The 12,692-nt window shown below is 35.5% G+C and overlaps 1 protein-coding gene across 1 annotated transcript in view; it reads right to left on the reverse strand.

Annotated features, from left to right (window-relative positions):
* ARHGAP15 (Rho GTPase activating protein 15) overlaps nt 1-12,692 on the reverse strand; it is a 611,884-nt gene that overhangs the window by 478,417 nt on the left and 120,775 nt on the right. Inside the window, exon 6 of the mRNA XM_059394353.1 lies at nt 8,949-9,038. Within this exon, the coding sequence (XP_059250336.1) occupies nt 8,949-9,038 (90 nt within the window). The remainder of the gene's footprint in view (nt 1-8,948; nt 9,039-12,692) is intronic.

The following is a 12,692-nucleotide window of genomic DNA, read 5'->3' on the forward strand; positions in this document are numbered from 1 at the left end:
CACCCTCATTGGTACATCCTACACATCAAAAGAGTGTATTCATAACCTCCTTTTCTACGAATTGATTTCGAATCTACCACAGATCTCAAATATCAGAAGCTTGTCTTCTACTTGATGGGTGTTTGAATTTTGAAAAATATAGGTTTGCTTAAATTCAAGTTAACAAAAGAAACACAAAAACTATCAAGTATAATGCACCGGCAGCCCCCCCTCCCCCCATCAGTGTTTCTTTCCCTTTTGGAGCCATTTGCAGTAAATTTGTTGATTTTGCCACTAAAATTTTTGGTTTCCACATGGTCACCAAGGAAGTCAGGCTGGTAGAATTTACCCAATGTTGGGCATAAAATGTTAGGCAAATTGGTGGGACTGAAGCCAAGAATCTAATAGTGCTCTTCTAAAACAGAAATCCATCTAAACCCTTGATGTCAATGTTCCTTTCTTGGTCTTTATCTGATCTGTTAATCTGAAAACAGTTCAAAGGGCTCCCTTCCTGATTTCTCCCCACCATCAGGCATTTTGTTCCATTGTTTCACTTAGGTCATCTCTCAACGTCCTGTTTTGTCAAGATAAAATTTAGAGCAGCCGCCTCTCTCCTTCAAATACCAAGAATCTTTCACTCTTCTGCAGTGTTTTATATTTTTTGCTTTTGAATATTTATTTTCTACTAAATTTTTAGTAACACATTTAACTCATATATTGAGAGATTCTATGCATAGATTCTACAAGTGGCCTCTCCAAATCTGTGTGAGTGCTGGCATTTTCCTTTCATCTTAAACTTAGTGGGTTCCCTCCCTCGTGTTCATTGCAAACCTTTGTTTATGGACGCTTGCTTTGTTATTTTCTTATACTCCTTTAAACATTGCTCTGAGGTCGGAGAGTTGTGCTCACCACTGCCCAGATTTTTCTCCTGCTCAGTGGCTTGTGGCATATAAACACTGTGAATATATATGTATTTTTTCTCTTGCCTTCAGATCCAGCCTCATTACCTTATGTTTCTAAAAACTGAACAGCATTGGCTATTTATCTGCCAGTGATCCTAGGCTATCCAAAAGCACTCAATTTTATTTTACCCTGTGTCATCCTTATGGACAAGCTGTAAAATGTGATACCATTTACTGGCCCCATCTATTATGTACCAGCTTTGGGGATTAAATTGTTCCTTTTTCTGGAAGAAGCTTGTTCACTATTAAAAAAAAAAAAAATCATACTCAGTATGAAATAAACATGGCTGCTCTCTTTTAAAAATATAAAATAAGAGTTTTGAAACATGCATGGAAAGGGTATCCAGTGGCTTGAATGTTGTCTTGCCAGTATCAATGTAATATTTTCTGGACTTTACAAGATGGAAGTCACAAATGGAGAAACGGTTACACTTGGTGATTCTGCTTGGGCCTCGTGAAATTCCCAACTGGCTATGTTTGCTTTTGCTCAGGTGAGCCTGCATGGCCTGAAGTCCCAGGTTTGATCTTGTGTAGCTCATTTAACTGCACTCTGCTTCTGTGGACATGAAGAACTACACTGTCAGCCCACGCATGGCTAGTGGTACCCTTGTGATGGCAACCATCACACGGGTACTACGGACACCTCAAGGAACAGAGTATGTTCTATGAAAGGTGGGGGTTTACATCATGTCAACCAATGAAGAATAGCATGTTGCATTAAGCCTTGTGTCAAATTAAAATCCAAAATTTATTCCAAACGCACAGCTCTTATCTTTGAGCAGACAGACAGAACCAGCAGTTTGTGGAGACAGTGTGAAGTGAGCTAAACAGTGATCTAAGCTCATTAGGTCACATGCATCCATTCTTCCACTAAAATGTTAGCAGGATAAGAAACCAAGTTGTCGTTTTCTTTTTTTTCTCTAAGTTTTTATTTATTTTATATTGTAGTCTTAAAATCTTGGTTCCCTGGACTGATTAGGTACTAAAACTTCCTACCATGGCTATTGTCAAGCTGTACTGCCACCCTGTTGCATTCAGCTTTGATAATGGTTAAAAAGGAAGTGAATGCAACAAGATCGCATCTTGCCCTTCAGTAGCAAGTGGAATAAAAGAGCTATGCAAATGCAAATGCAAATACCCTCATAGACTCCTAAGCTTAGTGGGATCATCAGGAAACACACACTTGTTACTGTTGCCTCTAATAAGATACTCAGTTTCTCCATATCTTATTTGGATACTTGAGACTGTATTTTTTTTTTTCAGAGAGCTTGATTCCTCAAAAATTGAGGAATCAAAAATTCCTTCAAAAGGACAGTGGTCCTCAAGTCACCTGGTCTGAAGAAATAGGCATGTTCTTTCCTTGAAGGATGTACTCTCCATCCATCAACCTGATTCTGTTTTTCCTTCCATCAGTCAGTCAGGCTCACGTGTTCCTTAGGTCTCACCTTGGATTCTCACAGTCAATTTTATTTCCTGCCCCCAGGCTCTTTCCTTTGCTGTGAATCTTAGGCACCCCTGACATAAATATTCCTAAATCAAAGTCTCAATTATAAAATTATATCACTCCATTCATCAAAATTCTTCTCTGCAATCCCACTGGCAAAAGTGAAGGCAAAATCATAAAGATAATCATATATCTTTTCTTCAATAAGAAAATCATTATTGTCCCAATCTCTCAGTGGGGGAATAAAGAGAGTTACCACTGTCTCACTTTCATTTTGAGCATTTGCCACGCTTGTCTCTAGGTCCCCTTTTGCAAGTTGCCATCAATAGCTTGGTAGAGACTTTCAGGGCAAAATACTTAAAGTATTTAGTGGCATAAGACATTAATTAATTGACTTCTATTGATTAGATATTACATTAATTACACTATTTATAAGAATAGAATATTCAAAAATCATTTCTGTAAGGTTGGAGGACACATATTCTTAGTTACAAAATAAACAAAAAGATTTTCACTCAACATATTAAATCCTAGTCTATTGGTTAAATTCACAAGGCAGTACAAAGAAGAGAAGGGGAACGGAAACCCTGAATTGTGTCTTACACATATCTATCTCTCCTGTCCAGATCCCTCCAAAATCCACATCTGGAATTTCTCTCAAAGCTTTGTGAGATGACAGGGTTAATAGATGAATAATAATACCTGGTTGCATTTATATTAAAATTGACCTTTTGGAGTTGCCTTCAAACACAGATTGCCTTCACATTAACACAGATGGGAGACAGGTGAGGGAACTGTTATCTCTTACTTGTTGTGAAAAACTCTAAGTTGGAGGAAGGGACCCTCTCCTGGGTTTTACATACAGTTAAAACTGACAGAGCCAAACTGGGAGCCATGTCCCCAGACTTATGTGCTGTCCCCACTGTACCTTCTTAATGATAGATGAATACCTAATAGGTAGATAAAATGATTGGGGACAAGCTAGGAAGAAAAACAAAAACAAAAATAAAAATGACTGTATTAGACATTAATGCTGCTCTTACTCTGGTTTATTTTTAATGCCACGCCTTTTAAGATACTGTGAGTAATTCTCTAAAGTGAAACCAGCTTTACTCGAAATCTAATGCATATATGAATGTGGAAGAATCATCCTTTTGCATTTAGTCTAACTACAAGCATTGAAAAATGAAAGAGAAAATTGGTAAAAGCTCAGATTTATTTTAAACCACTACTTTTAACAGAAGGAAATGGATAAAAGCAAAATACCAGTAGTTTTCCTCTTGGCTTAAAATGACATTTTCCAAGATGTTATTAAATTATCTTCACATTAATAAACTTAAGGAGTACTTAAACATTTCAAGCTAAGACATATTCAGATCAGGAAGAGCAATCAAATTATGTTTAAATGTAAAGCATATCCATGGAAAAATACTACATGAATATGTTTAATATACATTATAGCCAGAAGACCCCAACCGAAGTCAGAAAAGTAATACAAGTAATGATAAATCTACTCTGAGATTTACCTTACTTTTGGGGATAGAACCTGTTCCCCTGAGATATATTTACATACTAAAAAGGGAATCTCAGATCCAGGAAATTCAGCCATCATTTTTGTCGAGGTTATAAATTGGTGCCAGGGAAAGAAAACAGACTTCCATCTAGTTGAGTCATTTAACTGCCTTTTTTTCTGCCTTTCAAGCAGGCAGTTGATATAGTTCTGATCAGCCATAATTCATTAATAGTAGAGTTATCTTATTTAAAGCACATAATCTACAAATGAGTCTGCTGCATGCCCATGGGTAAAATTTTAAGTTTTATTTGAAAGGAAACTCCGGAAAACTGAGGTCTAGTCACTGTCTCACTGTAAGAAACAGTAAATATTTAGGGTATAAATGATTTCACTATCTTAAATAATCATCTCCCATCATATAGGTTGCAATGAAAAGGACCAAGGAAACAGATAGTATGTTTCTTATTCTTTACCCCTATTTACAAAAGGGAATAGAGTGGACATTCTGGAAATCATCTTGGAGGACAGAGCCTATATTGTGAACACAATATCCTAAGGTTGTTTGACAGTGAACTCTTTTTTCAGCTGACAGAATGCCAATCTAGCCTTAGCAATAACCACTGAACGAGTTGAAAGGAGTCCAGTCCTTCGGTGCAATGACTACGAAGCAGTATGCCACATAGTCTCTTCCTTTGTGTTCTCTGTGAGGAGACAAAACTCATTTACATAAGAGTAAAGAACATGGATGTGCTAAGCTAAACGGCCCAGAATGCCTTACAGTGCTTGGGACCATCCTCTATTTAAAAGGGAGTAGCTCCTTGGAGGTGGCCAGTGTTTAGACATGGAGCGTCTATGGATTTGGTCTTTGTGTCAGGAACCCCCTTCCCCTGACTTTCAAAAATATTTAACTTGGAGAGAGTCTTTTGTTTGAAGAAAAGAAGAAAACCTGAATGAAAATGTTGGAGTGCCTGGGTGGCTCAGGGAGTTAAGCCTCTGCCTTCAGCTCAGGTCACGATCCCAAGGTCCTGGGATTGAGCCCCACATCAGGCTCTCTGCTCAGTGGGGAGCCTGCTTCTCCCTCTCTCTCTGCCTGCCTCTCTGCCTACTTGCTATCTCTCTCTCTCTGTCAAATAAATAAATAAAAAAATATTAAGAAAAACATGTTCCTCACACTTTGAAACAGGAAGATATTAATGGTTAGAAAAATTTACTTATTGTTTTAAATCCCCTTGCAGTCATTTGCTCAGTTGAACTCCCCCTTGAGCAGCTTTATAAATGCGGCCGTATCCTCGAGGAAGGAGAAGGTGACGGGGCACCACATGTGTCACAGACGCCACCCGACAATACTGCCATCCTGTAACACGGTTTTATTTAGTTATTACAACTATCTCTCTGTAAATGACATTTAGGATTATTTAAGATTATGTTGTAATCCTTTTAATCCTCAGTGCTTTAAATTTCAGGCTAAACACCAAAGAGCAAACCAGCACTTAGCAGGAATGTTTAAAACATGTGATTTGAACATAAATCTTTTTATTCACTCTTTCCCTGATGAAGACCTCGTGCGGCTCTCAAGTTAACTAAGAAAACTGGTACCACAGTTCATTACAAATCACGCGGTTGCTAAACGCTTTCTCAAGCTACATCAAACTTGTGATGGTCCTTGACAATTATGCTAAACGCAGAATTAAACGAAGGTTAGCAGCAATGAACATTTACTGATATAATTTAGAATTTGCGTGACCTTTTTACAAGTACAAAATGTCTCTCTGGGTTTGTGTGTATGCGTATGGAAATGGTCATTCTCTTTCCTAAGGCGAGCTGTTAGATGCAGGTATACACATGGACACACATACATTATATCACAGTCATACCTTGGAAACACATATTAGAACTTGTCTATACATGCTTTATTATAGAAGCTGCTAATGATTTTTAAATTTATATATATTTTAAATGTAATAATAATAATTTAATAAATGATATACATATCATTTATTATATATATATATCATTTATTATTAAGAAGTACCAATTAGGCCCAAGAGTTTTCTGTTCTAAAACAAGCAGATGTTCTTGAACTCAGTCAGCAAGCATCATTCTGACTTACTGAGAGTTGCTGAATACCAAACCTTAAAACTGAATTAATACCGCCACTGTTATGTTACCATGGACCAATCAAATAAGACTGAACCTACATCAAGGGTTTAGTAAAGACTTCAGCTGTGGAAGATATTTGGGTTTTAATACAAGACGAAAATGAACAACTCAAATGTCCCAATGGCATATACAAATGAATGAGACAAATGAAATCTTTCCATTGTGTGCGTGTGTGTGTCACAGATGTGTGCTTCTGAGTCTTCCAGGCACATAATTTTTTATTTGTTTTCCTATTCGTGTTAAGTTCGACTTCTCTACAGACGTTGCAATTAGGTGGCATATAATTGCTAGTCCATCAACTTTTTAAAGACAGATTTCAAATTTTAAATTATTTCTAATTTTGCTCTTCTTTGATTTTTCTTGAACCAAAAATCTCAATAGTCATTTGCTATCTGTAATCTATAATTCATAGGCTGAGATTGAACACCAAGCCTAATTCAAACTTGGAATTTTAAAGCTATTTCTGATGTAGCACATGGTCTTTTTCAGTCAGGAAGAAACACTTCATTATTCTGCAGGTAATGAAACCCTTGTACACACACACTCAAACACCCAACAATGCCTTAATGCCATGTTTTTGAGATATAATCATGTTTATTCTGATCATTTGAGAGTTAGACCAGCTAATGTATCTAATCAAATATTGATGCAAGTCATCTAGATTTAGCTCTCTGGCAAATCCTTTCCTATGCTTTTTCGTTAACAGAACTATAAAAGCTATTTATATTGTTCCTCACAAAGGGTTTACCCTCGTAGTCTGTATCTATGGATACGTATTAGTAAATTTTACCCCAGCTCATGTATTTGGGTAATAAAAAGATGTCAGCATGACAAGAAAACCGTGATTCACCCCAAAAAGAACGAAGCAGGAAATAAAATCAGAATCTTTCTTTAGCTTTGTTATTCACATCATCCTTATAATCACTTCTTTCCTGTTTCTCTACACTACAAGGGGACAAGACAAAAAGAGTTGAGCTGGATGTAAGAACACTAAGGTCCCATATACTGCTTTGGTACCTTACAAACAAAAGTAGCTGGCAGAACTACTCCAAAAAGCTACCAAAAGTGAGAATATTTGGGTTTTATTTTGTTTTAATGTCTTGGGAAATAGCTACTGTTTCATATTCAGAAATATGAAAAACAAGGAAAAATTATATCAGGAGGCAGTCAGTCATATAAGGAAAGGTCAATCTCATATCATTAATATATATTATCATACATATCATCAATACAATGACTTAAATATATATCTGTGTAAATTATGTTCGAAGCCTTGTAAAATTAGGCATAAACATTCTTCTTCCATATCTGCAGTTCTATATACATTGTATATATTCGACTGTCATCCTCATTTTTTATCTAACTTAACTTTTCAAAAGATCAACAGAGGAACTGAAAAAGGCTACCTTAGACCAACTCCCAAGAGTTTCTATTGTCCAAGAATTATGTCAATGTCAAATTTTAATCTCTTTATTTTATGACATGGGGACAAGGATTCTAAACTCATAATACATAATACAACACCACCAATTAACTCACCTACTCACCTAACCTAATTCAGAACTATTCATACTGATCACCTAGGTTATCATAAAAGCTAGGAATATGACCTCTATTCTTTTTTTTTTTTTTTTTAACTTATCACAGAATAACAAAAAGAATAAGAAATTGGGAGTCAGGCTGTATCACTAGTTCACAATTCCTCTCTTCAAAACAAAATTTATTTTTCTTTTCTCAATTCTGTAAATTCAGATTCTAATCACTTTAGGCTGATTTTAGTCCTTTGATTTCTAGACAAGTATGTTTAGTTTTCTTTCTTTCTTTTTTATTTTTTCTTATATCTTTCTCTCTTTTGGTAAAAAGAAATAAATCTTCAGCACATAGAAGATGAATGCCTGAATAAAATAAGAGTAGAACCAGAAAAATAATTTATTCTAGTAATGTTAACGTGGGTTTACTTTATTTGGTAGACCTGGGCTAGCATCTGAGAAATGCAGAATTTGGAAACCAGTTTTTTTCTCTACAGTGAGAGTTCAGGAAATGTCACCTATCTACACTTCTGTAAGACCCAATATATTAATTTCACTGATGAATTTAAGAATGGAATAGACCTTTCTTCACAAACAAAAATGGTCTTAGAAGGCATTTAATATAGTAATTATAATAATAATGTTCCTGGCTACTAAATGATATAAATTCTAAAATATACCTAGAAAATTATTAGTTATTTTGGAAATACAAAAGTAAGTTAAATCTTACATAAAGATAGAAAAAGATAAACCTCCATAATTTAAAGTTATTAATTGCCAAAGGGATCTTAGTAACATCATATATGAAATATTCAGTTTTCTCATTTCCTTTCTTTCAAGGATCTCATCTGGTTCTTTTTGTTCAATGTAACATGATTGAAATTATTAACCATAGTTATTTTTTCCCCAAAATTAAATTATGCAATCCAAAAATATCCAATTTCTATAGCTGTTCAGCTCTTTCCATCCCCTAAGTTACGTGGGTGAATGTAATGTATGACTATGGGTAAGAATGGAAATGGATGCCAAAAGTTTATATCTGAAAGTTCTACAATAAATCTATATAAGTCAAACACCCTAGGTCTGAACCCCAAACAGCTATCAAATACAATGCAACATTCAATGACTTTCACTGTAGAATTAATCAAGATACAACATATATTTTCTATTTAGATAGCAACCAGTAACCAAGAAAAAGCCACAAAACAAACTAAAATTCAACAAAGAGGTGAAATCAGTTTTTCACAGTGACCTTCAAACAACTAGTTCATGCACATGAAACCATCACAACAAGGAAGTATATGTTGGGACCTCAGATTTAGAAGTAATAAGAGTAAATTTAATATATGTAACATTCTTACCTGAAAGACATTCTTTCTGCTTGACTTTTCCTTGGCCCATTCAATGTGTGCTCCACACAAATCTACACTTTCTGGTTTGTGCCCAGTTTTCTGTAAACAAAATTGAAATAAGAATAAAAAGTATACACCATTGGTGATGCCTATCAGGAGAAGTAAAAGTTTATTGAGTTAGCAGCTATACATATTTATAGTATAAAGCCTTTCTCTTTTTTTTTTTTTTTTCAGTTTCAAAGAGATATCTGCACCCTCATGATAACTGTGGCATTGTATACAACAGTCAAGACACACGGCAACAACCTAAGTGTTGACACAGGAATGGATAAAGAAAATGACATGTAGATAAAAACATAGATACAGATATAAATATCAATCCACATGGAAAAATTATTCAGTCATTAAAAAGAAGGAAATCCTGCTATCCATGACAATATGGACGAAGCTTAAGGGTGTTAATGCTAAGGGAAGTCAGTCAGACAGAAAAAGATAAATACTGCATGATCTTACTTATATGTGGAATCTAAAAAAGGCAAACTCCTAGAAACAGAAAGTGGTTACCAGGGGCTGGGGACATAAGGAGATGTTGGTTAAAGGTACAAACTTTTAGGGTGTGACTGGCTGGCTCAGTCTGTTAAGCATCCGACTCTTGGTTTCAGCTAAGGTCATGATCACGTGGTTGTGGAATGGAGCCCCACATTGGACGTCACACTCAGCATGGAATCTGCTTGAGATTTTCTCTCTCCCTCTGCCTCTGCCCCTCCTCCCACTCATGCTATCTCTTTCTCAAAATAAATAAGATCTTTAAAAAAAGAGGTACAAACATTTAATTTGAAAATGAGTACATTCTCAAGGTCAGTTGCACAGCATGGTAACTATAGTTAACACTGTACTGTATCATTGAAAGTTACCAGAGGAGTAGATTTTAAACATTCTCATCACACACACACACACACACACACACACACACACAGAGGTAACTATGTGTAAACGAATATTAACATGGTAATCATTTCACAATACATACATACATCACTCAGTACACCTTAAACTTCTATAATGTTCTCATGTATATCTCCATAAACCCAGAAAAAAAGCTGCCAAATTTAATAAATATTTATTAGATGCCAACTGTGCACCATTTAGAAGTTCCTTTTTTGAACATCAAAGACTACACATGTATGCATATATTTTTATTCAATACATTTAATTTAGACCAAATGGATTATAGCATGTGCTTCCTTTTGCTTGACACAATGTGGATATGACCTAAAGCTTCAGTATTTCATGATAATTAATTAATGGGAGCATTATCTATATTTTTTTCTTCATATTTTATTTTATTTTATTTTTTAAAAGATTTTTATTTATTTATTTGAGAGAGAGAGAGAGAGAAAGCATAAGCAGGGAGAGGGAAAAGCAGGCTACCTGCCAAACAGGGATCCCAGGACTCTGGGATCATGACCTGAGCCAAAGGCAGATGCTTCACTGACTGAGCCACCCAGGCGGCCCGCTTCTTCATTTTAATTTGATTCAAATGTATCATATTTATATAACTTTAAATTTGAAGAACTCAATACATTAAACAAAAGCTCGCTTGTTTGAGAAATTTCTTTATTTTCAAAGAAAGTAATGCCATGTTTCAAAGACTCCAACTATTTTCAGATGTTCTGAGCAACTCTCATTTTCTCTATAAATTCAGTATTTTTCTCAAACAATTTTCCACTGAACAATTTAAAATTTTAGTATAAGAAGCTTATAATATTTTAGACAATATTTTAACAATAAACTTTACTTTAACACATGAAATTACGGGGGTTCCTTGTGGCTCATTTGGTTAGGTGAACTGACCCTTGATTTCCGGGCGTGATCTTGGGGTCATGGGATCGAGCACCACATTGGTCTCCTCACTCAGTGGGGAGTCTTTTGGGGAATCTCTTTCTCCCTCTGCCCCTGCCTTCCATTACCTCCCTCTTTCTCAAATAAATAAGTAAATCTTTAAAAAACAAATAAATAAAACAATAAATTATGGAAGAACGGCAAAGATGTTATAAGAAATCTGTTCACAATTGTTGACTCATAGCCAGTATAGCCAATTCAATCTGTTTAACAGAAATAGACTTTTTTTTTCCTGAAAGGCCAGAAAAATGGTGGATTTACAGTAAATTGTGAGGTTCGTTTTTTTTTGTTTTTTGGGGGTTTTTTTTGTTGTTGTTGTTGTTGTTTTTGGTTTTGTTTTTTGGAGTTTTGTTGTTGTTGTTCTTGTTGTTTTTTGGCAACTCAATAAAATTTTCTTAAGAAGGGAAACATTGTAGAAACCAAGCATAACTTCCTTTCAGGATAAATTCAGCTGGCAGGACAGTCATGGATAGCATATCTTTTCTCTGTTATCTGGTAGTAATCTCATGAGAAGCCGATCAAGACGAGGATGCCTCTTCCAGATGCTTCCATCAGTGAAATATTTTTACAGTTTTACCCATTCTCTGCCCCCCAGATGATCACTATCGTGGAAGATCTCAAAGCATGGTAATGATGTTCATTGTTGAATGATTTATGATGTAGAAAAATTAAAACACCCTACTTCTTCTTCCCATTAATTAGATTATGGGATACTCAGAATAACAGAAATAATCATTAAAAGTATGTAACAAAAGAGATTATTTTCCCCGTATAATGCAGTCAGGGAAAAAAGATGGAATTATTTTCTAGAAGAAATACTTTTAATGTGCCAAGCACTTTTCTGTTTACAACTAGCAACTCACTTAATTCTTTTAACACTGTATGAGGTAAATAATATTATTATCATCATGGTATAGGTAATAATATGTTAGCGTAATTAGGCATACTTTCCCCAGGTAACACAGGTAGAAAAGGAGGAGCCCAGATTAAAAGAGGGCAGTGTCACTCCAGGGTCTGCTCCTAACCACTATGCAGTCCTTGAGAATTTAATATACATTGTGATCACATGCATGTTAAAACATGTAACATTTTGGGAAAGAGATGATTTTCTTATTAGGCATACTGGTCTTGTTTTTGTCCTTCTCTGTTAAACTCGATCTTCCCATTGGGCCTTTACACCACCTGTTTACCTGGAAAACCTCCCAGTCTTCACATGGTTGACTCCTTCTTATCCATCAGGTCCCAGATAAATGTCACCTTGTCAGAGGTCTTCTCTGACTGTCTTATAGAAAAGAGAGCTGTCTTCTAGCTTACTCTTTCTCTATTTCACTACTTGTTTTAATTTCAACACAGCCTTCTTCCTAACTGAAATTAACATTTATATTTTTATATGCTGTCTGTTTTTCTCCCACTAAAATTAAGCTCCCTGAGCTGGGGCCTGGTTTGCCTTTTCCTCCACTATCTTTCCCAATGTATGGAACAGTGCCTGGCACAGAGTTGTTGTTCAATGAATATTTGCTGGATTCATAAATGAAGGAAAAATACCAAAATGCAACTAGCTTTTGTGCTTTGGAAGGAAGGTTTGGGCATCTAAAAATTCCCCATGTTGTAACAATTAAGATTTATATTTGGTTTAATTCTTAAGCAGTCTTTGCTTCAATATGGAAAAATGAAAAACAGTTTAATAGACTCATGTGGATTGAACCCAGTATTTCACAGAATCATTCAATAGACATTAACTGCACAATTACTATATGTCAATGTGTTAGCCACTGTGTTGGGCACTGGGACTCCAGAGGTAAGGAAGATACTCACTCTTCCTTTCAGAATCCTATACCAGCTTCAGACTCT

Source organism: Mustela nigripes, chromosome 3 (genome assembly GCF_022355385.1).
Source record: "Mustela nigripes isolate SB6536 chromosome 3, MUSNIG.SB6536, whole genome shotgun sequence".
In the NCBI taxonomy this organism is placed as follows: Eukaryota; Metazoa; Chordata; class Mammalia; order Carnivora; family Mustelidae; genus Mustela; species Mustela nigripes.